Source organism: Sapajus apella, unplaced genomic scaffold, assembly GCF_009761245.1.
Source record: "Sapajus apella isolate SASKATOON/1434 unplaced genomic scaffold, GSC_monkey_1.0 scaffold3, whole genome shotgun sequence".
Classification (NCBI taxonomy): Eukaryota; Metazoa; Chordata; class Mammalia; order Primates; family Cebidae; genus Sapajus; species Sapajus apella.
In genome coordinates, this window is record NW_022436943.1 from 56313957 (window position 1) to 56333425 (window position 19469).

At 50.5% G+C, this 19469-nt stretch overlaps 1 protein-coding gene across 1 annotated transcript in view; it reads left to right on the top strand.

The window, feature by feature from the left end:
- The first annotated feature begins 5969 nt into the window (after positions 1-5969).
- Positions 5970-19469, top strand: part of CCN4 (cellular communication network factor 4) — a 39820-nt gene continuing 26320 nt past the window's right edge. The window contains exon 1 of the mRNA XM_032254034.1: positions 5970-6278. Within this exon, the coding sequence (XP_032109925.1) occupies positions 6210-6278 (69 nt within the window). The 5' untranslated portion in view covers positions 5970-6209. The remainder of the gene's footprint in view (positions 6279-19469) is intronic.

The following is a 19469-nucleotide window of genomic DNA, read 5'->3' on the forward strand; positions in this document are numbered from 1 at the left end:
TCCTTTTTTTAGAGACAGGGAGTCACTGTGTCACCCGGGCTGGAGTCCAGTGGCGTGATCATAGCCCACTGCAGCCTGGACCTCCTGGGCTCAAGCAATTCTCCTGCCTGAGCCTCCCGAATAGCTAAGGCTACAAGTGCACACCACCACGCCAGGCTAACTTTTTAATTTTTTGTAGAATGTGGTCTTGCCACGTTTCCCAGGCTGGTCTTGAATTCCTGGTCTCAAGCAATTCTTTTGTCTTGACCTAATAAATTCAGTTTTTAAAAGAAGACTAAGCCTAACTACCTGTCTGTTTCAGGGACTGCCCATGGGGCAGTGAGGATCTGCGTCCTAGTCTGAAGGCCTGAGACCCCAGGGATGCTCCAAATCAAGGGCCCCCAGAGACTCTGTAGGTCTGGGGTGGGAAGGGGTCTCTGGGTGTCACACATGTTCCCCGCTGAATGCGAGGCTCCTGCCATGAGCCACCAGGGCCAAATAATGCCTTTTCATCTCTACGTGCCCTGTAGTCTGGCCCTGTGCCTTGCATGCATTAGGAAGTCATTGCATTGAGGCTTTTTTGTTTGTTTATGCTTTTATTTATTGAGACAGGGTCTCACTCTGTCGTTCAGGCTAGAGTGCAGTGTCGCAATTTCGGCTCACTACAACCTCTGCCCCCCAGGTGCAAGAAATTCTCCTGCCTCAGCCTGCACACCTGTCTAATTTTTGTATATTTAGTAGAGATGCGGCTTCACCATGTTGGCCAGGCTGGTCTCGAACTCCTGGCCTCAAGTGACCCATCCGCCTCGGCCTCCCAAAATGCTGGGATTATAGGCGTGAGCCACTGTGCCTAGCCTTCCATTGGGTTTTGAAGCTTAAGTGAGCTGAGTTGCCCCCCACAGAAAGTCCCAGGCTGCCAGGGACAATCTGGAACAAGTTAAGACCAGGGCACCACTTCTGTCTTTGTCTCATTCTTTCCATCTCTTTGCTCATCTGCACACACCTCAAATTAGTTTTACTCAAGATACCAGCAGAAATACATACTCTTAGCACATAGAGAGCTGTGGGCTTTTACTGGTAAAGACAGGGATGGAGGTGAGTCGAGGCAACTATGTCCCAGCTCACAGCCATGTTTCAGGGAAACGACTCAGAGGTGGGGGTTGCAATAAAGATGGCCCAGGTTGGGAACGCGGGCTGAGCCCCTATGACACAAAAGCAAAGAAGAAAATAAATAGTAACCATGCTCAGCTTCTGTCATAAGCTAAGCACTAAATTAGCCCCCATTGCAACCTAGGATGCCAATATTATCATTACCCCCATTTTACAGGGAGGAGGACTGAGGCTCAGAGAGGACCGTGGCTTTCTAGGATCTCCCCGCTATCATGTAATGTGGCAAGGGTTTCCTTCTAGTGGAGGTCAGCCTGATGCCAAAGCTCTTGGGGAGGCTTGGGAGATCTCACCTGTGGCCAAGGCTGGGGCTGTGGGTGAGTTTCTCCCCAAGTAAGCTGTGGCTCAGGACCTGAGTGGCAAGAAGGAGAGCCAGTCAGGGGTTTCCTAGTGCCACCAGCCTCCCAGAGTGGACCCAGCTGTTTAAGGTAGGCATAAGAGATACACTTTGGCCCCTCTGGCCTCTAGGCAGGCCCGGTGTTGAGGGTGCCCCTTCAATGGTTCCTCCATTCTTGCCTGGGCCCCAGGAAGAGAGGCGGAGCCTCACTTGGGCCACCATGCCTGCACTGCAGGGAGGTGAAAGTCTAAGAAGAACCCACTCCCACCCTCCTCTGCCTTTCCAGAGCAGCCGAATTGATTCAGCAGAAATGTGTTGTGTGCATCTGAGTCATCCAGGAATGGGCACCTTGCCTCCTGTACAGTGCGGGCTCTGTCCATGTTCATGGGACAAATAAATGCCAAACAAGTAGACTGTGAGTAAATCTGGTGCAGATGGCCCCTGTGGGGGCCTCTGGGGTGCCTGGTCCTGAGAAAGCCTGTGGAATCTTCTGTACATCTGGCTGTGGTCAAGGCAGTCTTACTGTTTGGTAGAGGAATGCCCTCGCCTGGCCTCTGTTCTTGAGCCCCCTTCCACTAGCCCTTCTTTGGAATTTATTTACAGCTGCCCTGGGAGATCTGCTGCAGAACATGCCTGGAAGCCCTGCTCACAGCTGGATGCAGGGACCCCAGGCGCAAAGAGGAGGAAGTGTAAGGCCCCACCACCATGGTTGAATGCAGGCTGGAGCCCAAACAATGTCCCCACTCCTTGGGCTCCCCGGTCCTTGCCATACACAGCAGAAGCATCTACTGTATGGTAGTCTCAAATGTGGGATATGGGAGTGACCCAGGTTGGACCCCACCCTCAAGGTGCAAGGGCAAGTGACAAGAATATGCATCCCAGAGGAGGGGTTTTATTGAGCACATACTATGTGCTAAGCTGTTTAATAAATCCTTCTAAATCTCTTACTCAGTGCCAGGAGCAGTTAAGAATGATCAGTACCTCTCTCATCTCCACTCTATAGACAAGTGGAAACTTTATAGACAAGCTCTCTGTTTCCAGAGAGATTATGTGACTTATCCCAGGGCACACAGCAGTAAATAGCAGGAGGTAGAAGTTCATCCCAGGCCTCTGTAGACAGCATTGAACCATCAGCCACATGAGAATGAGATCAGCCAAGGTGGCAACCAACAGACGAGCCCTGAGTCCCAGAGGAATTCCCTAACAGGCCTGAAAGAAGCAGTGGCTGGGTCTGCTGGTGGGAGTTGGGAGGAATTTGAGAGCCCCTTATGGAGGATGGGATGAGGTCACACTGGGGAAACCAAGGCAGCAGTCAGGAGCCACTCACTAGGGAAGGGGCTGCCAGACAGATCTGATAAAATAGAACCTAGTGGAAAAGAGGAAAAATGGAAGGAGGCTTTGCACCCACCATTTACGTATATTAACAACTCACAAAGGCTCAGGACTCAGAAGCCTACTCTCTGGCTCAAGTCTGTAGTCAGATGCCTGCTAGTTGTGTGACCTGGAGCCAGTTCCTTTAGCCTTCTGTGCCTTGATTTCCCCAAATATAAGGAGTACATGCTTTGAACACCTACCTCAAAGGTACTTAGCATATGGTATGTACTCTATACGTGATTATTGAATGAACAGCCTCACTGTGTGTTTACAAGGAAGAATGCAGACCAATCATCCAAGTTCAAGGATGCAGATCCTGTTGTCAGCGGGGAGCGGAGGAGAGGCATGGGGAATTAGAATCCCGGGAGTATGTGGATAAATTAAGTTCAGAGGAGACCCTGTTCAGAGAGGGACCCTGTGTGGCCTTGGCAGCACGCCATGAACCCTCTACAGCACTGATTCCAATAGATCACCATTGACAATGAAAATAAGTCACCCTGTGTGATGCCCATGGGGCTGATGCCTGGAGAAAGGGCAGATAATCACCTTCAGGCCCTGCAACCCACGCACTCCTACCTGGGCTCAGCTGAATGATGCCCACCTCTGTCTTTCATTTACCCCTTGATGCTCCCTCCATAAATGGTTCCTGGAGACCTGAAATGGGCTTTGTGTTCCTCTTGGCACCTGAGGGAGCAGAGTTTGGCTCTTGAGGAACACCTGTGGACACTTTTGTCTTCTCCAAGTATTCCCTCCTTCCTCCCCTCATTCTACAACCCATACATCCCTTCACCACCTCATTCAGCTACTTCTTCATTGGTTCATTTGGTCATTGACTAAAAAATATGTCTCAAATGCCCTCTGCATGCCAGGATCTGTGCTGATGCTGGGGATTCAGTATCGATGGGAAAGGTGGGCCTGGTCTCACCATTAGACCTCAAAATCTATAAGGGAAATGATCAATACTCAACAAACCAACAGTGACACACAGGGCTAGAACCATGAAGGAGGAAAGCAGGTGACTGAGCTAGATACCAACCTGGAGGGCCTATTTAAATGAAGTGATTAGGACAGGGGAACATCCTTGCACAAGACTGCCCCGGGAAGTCCTGGGAAATGGAACATTCCAAATAGTGCTATGATCTCTCCACACTTAAGTGCATCCATCCCTCTGCCCATCCATCCATCTGCCCATCCATCCGTCATCTACAGAATTCATTCATTTCTTATTTATTCATTTATTTGTTTAACACATGAGGAAGCTGGATCTACTTGGGGAAAAAATGAAGCTGCACAGATCTGAGTTAGATCACAATTTTGCTGTGTACTGGCCGAATGGCAAAGAACTGTTATTCATCTCTCCATGTCTCAGTTTCCTCATCTGTGGAACAGGGATAACAATGTCTAATGGGAGATTGGTTGTGAGAATGAACCGAGATGAGGACTTAGTGGGATGGTAAGTGGCATCTGGAACACGGCAGCTGTTGTTCTGGTCTACTGGCCTGGCTCTTGTGGGGATGGACACACAACAACCCAATCACAGCAGCCGAGGCTGCAGCCCATGATGGCTCCTCCAATCAAGAAGGTGGGGACACATCAATTATTCCCTTCTGGACCCTATCTGGTAGACACTGACATCATTTCTTTAAACAAAACTGAGGCATAGAGAGATTGTTGGTTGTCCGAAGCTCCCCAGTAAATAGAAAAGCTGGGGACACCCTAGGCATTTTGCCTCCAAATCCACTATCCTGCCCTGGTCACTGGGCCATTTCTTTTCAGTTTCACTGACACTGAAGAATGGCAGGTGCCCATGAGGCCCACTAGGTCACGTGAAGTTTCACCGCTGGGTGGAGTGGTCAGCACTTTGATAATGTTTCGGGGTATCTGCTTCAATTGCTCGATACAATCATATTTTCTAAAACTTGTTGGAATTCACTTGGGGTGGCTGGCAAAATATTTTGGAAAATATTAGGGAAAGTTATAAATTGTAATTTCAAACCTTTTGGAAGGCTGAAAGGTTTTACTGCGGCAGGCTGAAGGCAGCCGTCTCATTTACATTGGCATAGGAAAGAGATAGAGGCTGGGTATCCATCAGAAAGCTGTGGCAGTGGTCCTCATGGGGAGCACAGGGCTGGACTGGGACAGCCTGTAGGAGACTTCTCATCTCCTTTCTTGCACAAGGAAGAGACTCAGTGGCAGCAAAGCAGCAAGGGTGCAGGTGAGGAACCCCAACCCCCAGGGAGAACAAGCGCCCAGAGATGCGTGGGGACAGCTCCAGCACCAAGCGGCCTCTGACGGATAAGCAGAGAAGGGAAACAGCAAATGCGTGGCTTTCATGTGTCATGAAGGTGATGCTGTCACCTGAGCCTCAGAGCTCATTTAATTTGTGAATTCCTATCATTTCTAGATGGGTGAACTGAAAACTGTCCTTCACTTGCCTGGAGAGGGGAGTGCAAGAGGGCAAATGAAAACCAGAAGTAGGGCCGGGCGCGATGGCTCATGCTGTAATCCCAGCACTTTGAAAGGCCGAGGCAGGAGGATTACCTAAGGTCAAGAGTTTGAGACCAACCTGGCCAACATGCTAAAACTGTGCCTCTACTAAAAATACAAAAATTAGCCAGGTGTGGTGGCACATGCCTGTAATCCCAGCTACTTGGGAGGCTGAGGCAGGAGAATTGCTTGAACGTGGGAGGTAGAGGTCGCAGAGAGCCAAGATCGCACTACTGCACTCCGGCCTGGCCAACAGAGTGAGACTCTGTCCAAAAAAAAAAGAAGGAAGGAAGGAAGGAAGGAAGGAAGGAAGGAAGGAAGGAAGGAAATAAAGAAAGAAAAGAAAAGAAAAAACCAGAAGTAGGAGCAGCCTAGAGAAATGACAAGGAGTTGATTTTCACTGGGAGCCCTCTCAAAGCCCACACACCCGCCTGCCTGAGGTAACAGTATCTCTGCCCCCAGCCCACGCTCCCCCTGCCACTGTTGGGAAGACCTAGGCAGGGTGACCCCAGTTCCTCTGTGAGAATTTCACGCCCTTGTGAAATCATAGCCTTGTAACTTTCCCTTTAAGAGCTGTCAGAGCTGGGGAGGCTGGCCAAGCTCAGGCTGGAGGTGGGGACAGAGGGAAGAAAAAAAAAAAAAAAAAAAGGAGAGAGAGAGAGGCAGGAAAAGTTTTTTCAGAGGAAAATGCAGGGTTTGTCCTTCACCCTGACGTCAGACATTGCTTTAATAAAACCCCCCAAGGGCTGCGGAAGAGGCATATCTGGTGCTCCTGATGGGCCGGCCAGTCTGGGCCCAGCTCCCCCGAGAGGTGGTCGGATCCTCTGGGCTGCTCGGTCGATGCCTGTGCCACTGACGTCCAGGCATGAGGTGGTTCCTGCCCTGGACGCTGGCAGCAGTGACAGCAGCAGCCGCCAGCAGCGTCCTGGCCACGGTGAGTCCTGCCTGGAGGGGCTCAGAGGGAGACCCAGCTCCCTTCCCCACTGGGTCCTGCTGCATGGGGGTTGGTGGGCAGGAGGAAAAGAGCCGGGAAGGTTTGGGGCAGGAAGGTGGCCACTTACAGGGCAAAGGCAGGGCCCAGGGTGAGGAGTCAGCTGCCCAGGTTGGCTGAAGCTGGCAGACAAACCACACAGGTCCAGCCTGGCCTCTTCCGACCTCACACAGCACAGCAAGAACGGCGCCTCAGCAGAACTGGGAGTCAGCGGCCCGGGTTCCAGACCCGTCTTTGCCTGGACTGGCTGTGTGGCCTTGAGTGGGTCACTCACCCTCCCGGAGCAGTGTAAAGAAGGAAGTTGTGGGGAGACATCCAGAGTCTCTGAGTTTGGAAACTCCAAGACTCTAAGCATTGGAGATACTACGAGGATGGGAGATGGAAAAGGCCAAAAAAAAGTTGGAAAGAGAAATATCAGCTTTCAACAAAAGCTCCTCATCCAGCAAACAGTGTTCAGGGTGATGGCTAACCCCAGCTGTGGCCCCCTTGGGTCTGCATAGGCCTCTGCAGTTTGTAGGGTGTGCATGCTTGGGTCCTGACTGTGGAGCCTGCTGTTCCGGGGTGGGGGTGATGTGGGCACCCCAGGGTTTCTCTCTCTTTCAGCTGCATCCCAGGGTATACCAAGTGGAAGGGACAAATTTCTGCACCTCCAAAAAGCCAGGGGAGTCACACACATGGCCACATAGAGCCAGCCTGCTGGGGCCAGGCAAGGTGAGGGAAAGGCAGGGGCAGGCAGCACAGGGAGGGCAGGAGGTGGGTACCTGGCAGCTTCTGGGCCCCAGAGTCCAGAGTCCAGGTGAGGGCCTGCTGCAGGCAGAACAGCCTAGAGACAGAGGGAGTTTATCACCAGCTGATACTGACAGCCTCCTTGGGGATGAAGAAACCCCCTTCACAGATGAGGAAACTGAGAGTTGGCATTAAGCCTCCTACCTGTGGACTCAAAGACCCTGGGTCTGATTCAACCAGCACTGAGGCTGAGAGCCGACAGCAGACGGAGAGCTGGGGAATGGGGACACCTCCAACGCCTCAGTGTGCCTGAGGACGGCAGGGAGTGAGTCTGTCTCATCCATGGCTAAATCCTCATGCCTGGCAGGGTGCCTAACTGTCATTGGTTCAAAACCACCTTACCAAAAAGTTACTAGCTCCATTTCGCAAATGAAAGAAATGGGAACTGAGAGCAAGTGAAGGACTTGCCGAGGGTCTCCTCATTAACAAGCGGCCAGGGCCCAAACTTAGATCTTCTGATGCCAAATTCTAACCATCCCTACTTAGGGGAAGCTGAGCGTTTTCTACAGGATTGCCCAGAAGGAGCTAAGTGGGCCTTTATTTCAGGCTCTGGCTATGGGTGTTCCTTTATCTGGGTACAGCTTTGCAGGTTGCCATGTCTGGGAGGGCAGGGAGTGGATGGAGAAAAGGTGAGAGTTTGAGAGAAGCCCAGTCTGCGTGGGCAGAGGAGACGAGAGGTTTAAGCATGAGTCCAAGTATGCTGGAGCGCCAGGCAGCTTCCAGAACAGCCAGCGCTGAGGAGCGAAGGGCAGACCGAGGACTCTGCCAGAGGAGACCAGCAAAGAGCAGAGCGTTCAGAGGGACACAGGCAGCAGGATGGAGGGCAGGCCCCGGGACCAGCACAGGCACCTCTATGCTAGGCAGCCCCTGCCTGGGGAACCCAGACCACCCACCCCATGCTTGTTTCATGCTTCTGGGACAAAGGAATGCACGGCACTTGAGTTCTCAGGGCATCCTGAAGCCCCGCCCACTGTGTGGCCAGGAGGCTGATAGTAAGGAGCTGGGCTCCACTCGGAAACCAGCCTTGCTTCCTAGCCAAATTCCATCCGTGGCCATCCTCCCCAATTAATATGTGCAGCCAGGGGCCCAGTGAGATCTTAATGGAAAAAAAGCGTTATAAATGTTTATATAGAAGAAAATGTATGTGAGAATTGCTAAGAAAACTTTGAGGAAGTAGAGTTACGAGGGGTGCTTTTCGGAGATATGCAAACGTTCTGTAAAGGTTCTGAGGTGGAAGGAGGAAGATGCCAGCCCAGGAGGCGATCACCCGAGGAGGAAGCACCAGGGTGCTCTCAGCAACAGCCCAGCGCATTTGGGAATCTACTCTGTGCTGAAGGTGTATTGCAGATATGACTTACATTTTCATCTCTTTATTCTTTTCTTCTGCATTTGTGGAGCACGTCCACCATGTGCTAAGAGAAAGGGGCTCCATTTAACATCATGACCAAGTCCTGAACCAGCCAATGCATAAGGCCTACCTCAGTTCACCCACAACATTTATTAGGCACATTCTACAATTCCCATAGCAATACTATGAAGCAAGTGCAATTATCCTCCTTTATAGATGCGAAAACTGAGACTCAGAGAGGTTAAGTAATTTGTCAAAAGTCACACAGCTAGTAATCAGGGGAGCTGACATTTGAACCTTGGTCCAGCTCTTGACAATGTAGCTTCCTGCCTTCCTGGTCCAAGTACTTGTGCAGAAATCAGGAGCATGTAGTCCTTCCTCGACAGAGCTTACTAGCTACTGGGACAAGTGACAGGGGCAACGTCAGCCAGGGTGGGGAGGCGGGAATCAGGCTCTGCCCCTGGCCATGTCAGCCTCAGTGAGTCCTGCTGCCACCTCAGACCTCCCTTTCGTCATTTGCTAATCGGGCCTAACAGTCTCATGCCACACGGCTCCCTGCTGAACGTGAAAATGTGACTGAGGAAAACCTCTCAGAAGCATGTAATTCAGCAAGCGAATGCTGTGTGATGAATTCCCAGGCAAGCACTAGGTCTGTGGTGGTCTATGTGTAGGTCTATAGGTGAAGCTCACATCTTTCCTCCCGTATCAATGTGTGTGGGGTGAGCACAGATGCACTGTGTGTGGGGTGTGTGTGTGTGTTGGGGGTGTGTGTGTGTGGTGTGTGGGGTATGTGTGTGGGATATCTGTGGGGGATGTGTGGTGTGTATGTGTGTGGTGTGTGTGTGGTTTGTGTGGTGTGAGTGTGGTGTGTATGGTATATGTGTGTGTGGTGTGTGTGTAGGGGTTGTGGTGTGTGTGGGGGTTGTGGTGTGTGTAGGGGGTAAGTGTGTGGGGTGTCTGTGGAGGGGATGTGTGGTGTGTATGTGTGTGGTGTGTCTCATGTGTATGGTGTGTGTGTGGTTTGTATGGCGTGTGTGCTATGTGTGAGTGTGTGATGTGTGTGTGGTGTATGTGTGGTTTGTGTGGTGTGTGTGCTATGTGTGAGTGTGTGGTGTATTTATGTGCAGTGTGTTTGTGTGGTGTGTGGTGTGTGTGTGGTGTGTGGGTGTGTGTGTGGTGCGTATGTGGTCAGTAGGTATATGTGTGGTGTTTGTGTGTGTGTGATGTGTATGTGGTGTGTGTGTGGTGTGTTTGTGTGTGTGGTGTGTTTTTGTGTGTGGTGTGTGGTGTGTGTGTGGTGTGTCTGTGTGTGTGTGTGTGTGTGTGTGTGTGTGTGTGTGTGTGAACGTTTGGATGTGAGACACAAACTCATTCTCTGCTTCCAGAAGCAACTGCAGAATAATGTGGGTCAGGGTATATCACAAAATATCCCCTTTAGAAAACAGAGTACGTGAACAATATGTCTTTTCACATCTCCTGTTTAGAGTTGGAATCTGAGGGAGGATTTCAAACTCCATCCAGGCCCCACACCCCCCAACTCCCCACCCAGAACCTCTTTGGGCTTCCTGAACTCCCTGCTGCCAGCTCAGGGTCCCTCGTGCCCACAGCTTGTCTTGGATGCTGGCACAAGCATGGCACTGAAAGGCATTTCCCCCTTGGCAAGGCATTTGGAGAAGGAGTGAGCATGGGAACAGATCTCCACCCACCCAGCTGCTTGGGAGACAAAATACTACCTTGTGGGCTGGGCAGCACTCTGGGTTTCACAGCAAGCCCACCCATCCACCCCTGGGTTTTAGAAAACGCTCTTGCCCTGTGTCAGTAAAGAACCCACATGCCAGGGGCTGCCCTTGGCTTTGTATAAAGAGCAACCCAGGGATCTTCCCAGGAACCTCAGCCATTTTCTGGGCAGCAAGGAGGCAAACTCCAAGGGAGGTGGGCTCTGCTACAGGAGCAAGGATGGCAAAGCAGGTGTGGTCCAGGTGGATGTCTGGAAGGGCTGAGAAGGGTGCCAGCCCCAGCCAGGAAGCAAAACAAGCCAGGCAGGGTCACTGTGGAGGTTTCAAAGCAAGGCTTCAGCACAGCTGTACCCTCATTCAAGGACACTGTGGTGGGCCCTGTGTCCCTGTGATGTGGATGATGGCAAGGGTTCACACTGAGCATGTGCCCATGCTACTCTGGGCACAGTGCCCTTGCACACACCCATGAGGCAGGGGTGTGGCTGTAGTCTAGACCAGCACAGGCCAATCGGTAGCCATGTGTGGCAGGAGGCCACTCAGTGCTTGAAATGCTGCTGGTCCCAGCTGAGATGTTCCAGAGGTGTGAGATACACAATTGATTTCAGAGACATAGTATGAATACAAGAGGGCAATATTCCCATTAATGATTTTTATATTAACTCCATCTTGAAATGATAATATTTTGAATATACTGGGTTAAACAAAATATATTATTCAACTCAATTTCATCTGTTTCTTATTATTTTTCAATACAACTACTAGAAAATGTAAAATTTCATCTATGGCGCACATTGTAGTTTGCTAGACAGTGTTGGCCTAGAAAGACATAAGTGTGCCCAGGGCCGCGAGAACAGATGGGGAGGGAGAAATGCTGAGGGTTCTAATCCCAGCATCTCCACTTATGAGCTGTGCACCCTTAGGCAAGTAGCCCAGCTTTTCTGAGTCAGGATCATTTCTGTGTAAAGGAATGTATTAATGTTAGTACTGTTGGCTTCTCAGGGGTGTTGAATGGGGAATGAAACAAAGTGTGCAAGGCCCCAGAACACCCAGGGCAAGCATTCCATTGTTCCAATAGCAGGGCGGGGGGATTCCAACTTGAGTGGATGCACCAGCTGCAGGCAAGGTCCAATCCGATGAGCAGGGGCTTATAAAGACCTCAGGCTCAGCACCAGGTGACTGCGAGGAGGGGCAGGCTGATGTGGGGGTGTCCTGGCTCTGTGCTGGGCATGTGTTCTAAATATCCCACAGATTCCACATCCTGGCCAGCTTACCTTGCACAGTTAGAGGATCAATAAACACTTCTGGGTTATTGTGTAGGAGAAACATACGATGATGATGTTGATGATGATGATGATGGTGGTGAGACGTAGGTGCGACGTGTCTCTTACTAACCTGAGTCAGGATAACATGTCCCTCAATGCCAGCTGTGGGTTTCAGAGCCCATCTTTTTACTTTTTCCGTGGACCCAAACAGTCCCAAATATATACCCAGCCACTTCTAGTTTCTAGAGGTGTGATGGTGAGTGGTCTCTCTCTGTGTTTAAACCAGACGATGGTTCCAGTGTGGAGACAGACATTTATATTAGCAGAGAGGGGTAAGTTTAGGACTCAGAGGGGGAAGCTCAGAGAACATGGGAGATGGTGAAAAACATACATTCTGGAAACCTGAACCCGAATTTCTAGAAAGACTTCACCCTCACACATCTGCACATTAACCAGCACCCTGATGCTTCTCACGTACACTTGATTTCAAACACCAATGACTGAGATAGAGTCTAGTCTCTCCCCGAGCTCTGACATTCCATTAACCAGCCAGCTCCCCTCCTCCTCTTCCTATCTGTGAAAGAAGGAAGAGAGACAGTCAAGGGAGAAGAGACTGCCTCTCAAATGTGAATTCTGGGCATTCCAGGAGAAGTGATAAGATCTGAGCCTGCCCACCCCACGTTCTCCAATGTGGAGGCAAGTTCAGGCTTGGGGCTTTGAGTGTGGATCTGCTAAGTCTTGATTAGGGGTGGGGTGTGGGATGAGAGAAAGCAAAGCCCAGGCTCAAAGGAAAGGAAGGGAGGGGTCCACCCTGCACCTCTAGGAATCCTGCTTTAAGTCTGGGAGTAGAGAAAGGCATGTGTACTATGAGCCTTCCCATGGCTGGGAGGAGATGGAGGGGGATAGCTAAGAGTAGCAGAAGATCCTGAGAGAACAGGGACTCATACCTCTTCCCTCGGAGCGGAACAGTGGACTCCTCGCCTAGATAGCTAGAAGACCAGGGGGAAATAGCTCCTGCTCTGTGGCTTTAGGCAAGCCACTTGCCTTCTCTGTGCTCATTGTCTCATCTTGAAAGTGAGGAGACTGGATTTGATCCTCGAGCTGGCTTCCAGCTGGAGCCGCCATGTATTCCGAGAGTCCACTCATTCATTCATCGGGCAGATCCATCACTTAACAGACAGCAGGGGAACTCATGCTACTGCTTCTCTAGAAGGGGTTTGTCAGCTGTGTCCCTTTCTCGAGGTGTCCTTTTAGATGTGCTTTGTACCTCTTAAAGTGTTCAGAAATATTCTCCTTTCAGACTACATCTCTTCTGTCAACCCTCAAAGTGTAGCTGGGTTTCTGGCCCACAGCATCCTCATAAAACTGAAAATCACGACGGCACCTTGATGACCAAGGGGTCCCACCATCTCAGTGGCTTCCCAGTGAGGCGCTCCCCCTGCTCTTCCTGCCCAAGCCTGTTTTCCCAGCCTCATCTTTTGATTCTTCTCCGATTTGCCTTCTTTTCCACTTCATGAGCCTCACTGTCAAATACTCCTGGATTCTTCCTCTGTGCACATGCCCAAGCTGTTCCTTTCCTCTGAAATGCCTTTCCCATCCTTACCTGATTTATGAAATTGAAGCCATCTGAACTGGTGGCCTTCCCCAAATGAAGCTGCAGATGTCCTCCTGTGGGCACTCATGGGTTCGTGTTCTTGCCCACGTGGAAGGAAACACATCACCCAGCTGGGACTCTCTGCTGGCCTTGCCCTGTATTTGAGCCACCCTTCCTCCCACCCCTTCTTCCTGCAAAGCCAAGCCCTTTGCCATTCCCTGACCACCTGTACTCTCAGGCCCCCGGGCCTTTGCATGTGCCGTGCCCTCTACCAGGCTTGCTCATACACCTTCCCTGCTCTGTTTCTCTGTCACTGTCTATGCCTGCACATTGCAGGTGCTCACAGTGTGCTGAATGAATTAAAGTGAGAACCAGAGCTGGTGTGGGCTGGGGACAATATGTGTATAGGAGATGGGGGCGGCAGGAAGGGAACACCACTGATTTTTTTGAAGTGGAAGCTTCATGCTGGGGAGGAAAGCGAGGAAATCTGGCAAGGGGCCCTGGACCCAACTGCTAAGAGGACCAAACGGCCAGCAGCAGCTTACAGGCTTGGCTCTGGAGTGCAGAACGAGGAGTCAGGAGACCGGGGTCTCCGCAGCCGCTGCCTGCATCTCTGAGCCTCAATGTCTTTATCTGAAAAAAGGAACAAGAAGAACGCCCCTCTGCTCATGCAGAACATATCCTGGATTAAGAACCAGTTCCACCACGTCCCAGCCCCAAGCCCGTAAGTTTCCTTTGCCTCAGTTTCTCATCTGTAAAAGGGACATAAACTACCATGTCACAGAGACCTTAGGACTAAGAAAGAGGTTGGGTGTTGAGCACGTGTCAAGAAGGGGCTTGGTGCGGCCACAGTTAGACAGGGAAAGTCAAGGTGCTGTGAGGTTAGACGCTGTGGTCCCTCGGTCCTTTTGGGAGCTCGTGGACAACAGAACGGGCAGGCGCTGCATACAGTGGGACTGCAGCCACCTGTCTTTCCAGCCGTGCTATTTGTATTTAAATCTGTCCCCCACATGTGCACACACAGGCACACACGCGAACACACAGGCAGGTGCACGCACACACAGGCACGCACACACACACAGGCACACATGCCAGTTGACTTCCTTGACAGCTATTTCTGGCCCTGTGCTCCAGAGGCCAAGTCCTGATGCATACAAACTTAGGCTCTTAAATGATCAAAGAGCCAACTCTTGTTGGGTCCTTAGTATGAGCCAAGGACCATGGCAAGACCCTTCCCACGTGTCTCATCTGAGGCCCATGAGAGCCCTGTGGGGCAGGAGCTCCTATCAGCCTCATTTTAAAGAGGAGGAAACTGAGGCACAGAGAGTTTTAATCACTTCCAGAACACCACCATGTGCCCCAAGCAGGCTGGCCAGACCAGCTCCCAGGGGTGTCCTTGTGTCTCATCCCCTTAAGCCTGTTCTGTTTGTCCCCATCTGAGCCAGAGATCCAGTGCAGGATGAGGGAAGGGAAATGGAGTCGTGCTCTGGGCAGTGGAGGGAGGACAGATAGACTTTATTCCCTGCTTGATTTCCCTGCTCCATGAACCATTGTCAGATGTGGAAGGCCTCATCCCAGCCTGCTCCTGTTACAGAGAAAGTGACTTGTCCAAGGCCACCAGCTTCGGCATGGAGAACTGGAACCCAGGACCTCTCCCCTCCAGGGAAGGGGCTCAGGAGCCTGGAAGACAGTCCTCACTACCCAATGGGCAGATGCCCACTGCCCCCTTGTAGGTGGAACAAGCCTGAACTCAGTGATCACGAAGAGCTTCATTCTTCCACCCATGTCTGTGTTGACTGTGGCCCCAGGGCTGGCCCCCTCTGTGGTCACCCCATAGCCACCACCAAGCCCAGGGCCTCAGCATGAAAGGCCCTCAGCTACATTTGGTTATTTGAATGAAATGGACAGTGGCCAAGAACAGCGTGGTTAGAGGTCGCTGGAGGAGGATGGGACCTGGAGTCAAAACAGCTGACTGTGTCATTTTCTTGCTGCACCTCAACCTTTCTGGGTCTCAGTTTCCTTGTCTGTCAAATTGGGGCCATCAGTGCAGGCTTCATGTGGTTGTTTTGATGATCAGGAGACTGACTTCAGGAAAGACCACCGTCTTCCCCAGGGCCCCTGGCTGCCATCTCCGTGTCCTTGAACACTAAGCCTAGCAACAGGGCCCACTGGTCATCCCGTGTCGTGCCACATTGCTTCTACCTGCCACCCCTGAGTATGCATGTCCCTGGCTTCGACGCCCTCTCTGCCCTCCCTCTTGTCAATTTCACTCATCCTTTAGGGTTCAGTGCAAATGCCTGCTCCTCTAGGAAGGACTCTGCTCCTACTCCCACCCCCATGCCCTCTTCCCGCTTCATCTCACCCTAGTAGCCGTTACCTAGACTATCCTGAGTTACATTTAGTGTGGCTGTTAGGTGTGAAGCCATAAGAAATGGATGCTTTGAATCCCAGGGCTGAGGTTCAAATCTCAAAGTTGCCATTTGCTAGTGGTTTTGGAAAAATTATCTGACCTTTACCTTTTTGTAACTCAGTTTACTCATCTATAATATGAGGAAGCTAATAGTAAAAGCAGGCTGACTCTTAGAATAATCACAAGGATTAAATTACTACTTAAAATATAGATGATATTGATTCAAAGAAACCATCTGTGAAAAAAAATTTTGGGGGACAGTGAAATTTGAATGTGGACTGGGTACTAACTACAGAAAGTTACAAAATTGTAACTAATTTATTGGTGTGATAATTACCTGGGGGTTATGTTTTTTCTAAAAATTCCTCACAATTTAAAGACACACTGGAGAATTTCAGGTAAAATCTCAGGATGTCTTGGGTTTGCTAGATTTTCAAGAATAAAAATGCATAGAGCTGGGCACAGTGGCTCACGCCTATAATCCCAGCACTTTGGGAGGCTGAGGCAGGTGGATCACTTGAGGTCAGGAGTTTAAGACCAGCCTGGCCAATATGGTGAAACCCTGTCTCTACTAAAAAATATAAAATTTAGCTGGATGTGGTGGTGGGTGCCTGTAATTTCAGCTACTTGGGAGGCTGAGGCAGGAGAATCACTTGAACCTGGGAGGCGGAGGTTGCAGTGAGCCAAGATCGCGCCACTGCACTCCAGCCTAGACCATACGGCGAGACTTCAGTCTCAAAAAAAAAAAAAAAGAAAAAGAAAGAAAGAAAGAAAAAAAGCAAGCAAGCAAGCAAGCAAGCAAGCAAGCAAGCATACATGTGTGAAGACAATGGAAGAAACGAGACCAACTAAGTGTTGATAATTATCAAAGCTGGAGATGCACATGTAGGGTTCATTATATTATTCTCTGAACTTCTGTGAACATTTAAGTATATTTAAATGTTCACAAAATCTCTATCAAAGAGCACAGTTGAAGTTTGCGTGCAGCGTTCCATGTTTTTTGTTGCGGTTTTCTCAGTACTCTCTAAAATGTAAGAGCATACAGCATTCTGCAATTCATCAGGGCGACACCACTGCTCAGTAAGCAGGTCTTGTGCAGTTAAATGAAAATGATGTATTTTACCCTTGATGTTTTGTTCAAATGACTGAAAATGGGAGAAAATCAAAAGGGGTAGCTCTCGATGAAAAGACTCTTAAGTTCCTACCGTCCCTGGACTAACAGGGTTATCATACAGTGGGCCAGGTCCTTATTAAAATGTCATGAACCACATATGGCTCACGGGCTGTAGTTTCTAACCTTTATGATACTGTTGCCTTTTTTCCGTTCCTGTCTGCTTGGAGGCTGGGCGTTCTCTGAGGCTTTGTCTCTGACTCTGGGCACTGCACGTGGGACTTAGCAGATGCTTTATATACAGATTGACAAATGAATGAATGCATGAGTGAACACATGGACCAGGGCTGGTTGTTTGGAAAGAAACCTGGCTTCTTGCCCCTTGTACCCTCCCCATGTAAAGTTGACTTCCCCCACCTGCATGTTTATAAAACCAATTAGTGGAAAAGCTCAAAAACCTTCTATATCCCATGACACGCAGCCTGGCCAACAACTTTCCGGAAACCATCCTTGGAAGGTTCTGGGCAGGGTGGTGGGGGAGAGAGGGGGGTGTGCCTGGCTCAGGCACCTTTCACGGGTTTGGAGCTAAGAGCTTTCAGAGAAGGTGCTCCACCCAGGACCACTGTCCTAGACCCCACCTGAAGGGCAGACCCACCAAGGCCTGGGGTACAGGTGCCTCGGGGGTGCACCTACCGGAAGTGTAGGGAAAACAGGTGTTTGTTTCCTGTGGCTGACTCAGAGCCACTCGATGCACTTTGCAACAAGCATGGGGAAGACAGATGGGCACCAGCCAGGCCTGCATTCTCTCACGGCCCCCAGGGCGTCTCTTTTCAGCAAAGCAGTGAACAGAAACTGCTTCCAGCAGGACAACCTTGTCCTGAAAGTCGCCGGGCCCAGCTGGGGCCGGCTCTGTCCATTCCTGCCTCAACCCTGCCCCCTGGTGGAGCATCTAGGTGTGGCCTCCCAAACCCAGGCAAGCCAAGGCCTCCGACAGTCCACACTGCTGGTGGAGCTCTTGCCCAGGGTGGTATACCAGACTGTACCACGTGCAGTGCCGAGCACCCAGGAGGCAGGAGGGGGCAACCTCTCCCTGAGCATCCCCACACGGGCTCTTCACTCCTCTTCTGAGGGCGCTTGGCAACCTGGGCTCAAGTCCACTGCCATCCTCCTGGTGGTGAGGAACAGCAGGCACATCGTAGATGCTGGGTGCCTGTGTGTGATGGGCGGGTGGAAGAATGAATGGATATGAATGAGTGAGGCAGTCATGCAGTAAGGGTTCTGGAGGGACACTCTGGGGCAATAGACCACTTTCCAGCTGTGAGATCTTGAGCAAGATTCTTAGGCTCTTGGAGCCTCACTTTTCCTCATCTGGGAACTAGGGATGACACTGGTAACTGCTCATCAGGGCTGCTGGAGGATGTTGACAGCACCGTCATTTTACAAATGATGAAACAAGCTCAGAGCAGGTGAGCACAGTTCCAGATCCCAGAGCTGGGAGTGTCAGGAGACTGGGAGTGTTAAATGGGGCCCCCTCATTTCAGACGCCATGCCCTTTCTGCAAATCCCATGACCTGTTCACCAGTAAACTGCACATACTCTTAGAAGAAAGTGGGGTCTATCTCCTTCATCAAACGGGACGTTTCAGGCCTCCTGGGCTGTCCATCCTACCGCTGCTCTCCTCCCACTTTCTGCTCCTATGTCTATTGCTAAGAATTTTTATTAAAATATGCAAAGTTCAAATTATAGACTTACCTTTTCCCACGTCCACTTTCAGAAAGCTGAAATACACCATAATAATCAGTTACCACTCACCTTTCAATGTTATCTCAAAAATACATACGCATTTCCTACAGGAGCTTTTTTTTTTTTTCCTTCCCATTTTAATCAGCTTAAGTTTGTCCAATAAGTATGATCGAGGGGTCATTTCATCACTGCTCACCTGCCTACTGATAACCATGCCTGTTCAGCGGGGGTTAAGGACTTAGGGGATCTCAACATCAGGAGCTACTCCTTTTGGCTTTCTCACATTTTTCAGTCATTTCAACAAAAATATCAAGAATAAAATACATCATTTTAATTTATCTGCACAAGACCTGCTTATGGAGCAGTCGTGTCGCCCTGGTGATTCACACGATGCTGTGTGTTCGGCAGGTCTCCGTGAACTGCAGCGTGAAAGCAGCTTAGCGGTGTCGGTGGGTAGTGCACACCGGTGCTGGCTGTGCAAAAGTCAGAAGTTAACAAAGGAAGATGGTCTGAAATCCCCACACTTCTCTTACCCCTGCCCAGTGTTGTAAGGCAGTGGTTCCTAGTTCTGTAAGAATCCCCAAGGGTTGTTGGTCAGACTACGGACTCCGGCCTTCAGCCTAGAGCAACTTAAGGTGGATATTCAGAGAAGGATCCAGGAATCTGGTTTTGTTTTTGTTTGTTTGTTTGTTTTTTTCTGTCTCTCTCTGTTGCCCAGGCTGGAGTGCAGTGGTGCCATCTCTGCTCACTACAGCCTCCGCCTCCTGGGTTCAAGCAATTCTCCTGCCTCAGCCTACCTGGCAGCCGGAACTACAGGCACATGCCGCTACACCTGGCTAATTTTTGCATTTTTAGTAGAGATGGGGTTTCGCCATGTTGGCCAGGCTGGTCTCAAATTCCCTGATGTCAAGTGATTCACCCACCTCAGCCTCCCAAAGTGCTGGGATTACAGATGTGAACCACCATACCTGGCCTAGGAATCTGTATTTTAACAAGTTTCACAGGCCAGTGATTCTGAAACTTTGAGACTTTCAGAACCGCTTGGAAAAATTCCCAAGCCCAGGCTCCTCCTCAGGCCCCTTAGGTTGGAATCTCTGGGTAGAGTGTCCATTAAAGCCCCAGGGTGGTTGTGCTTTGCAGTAAA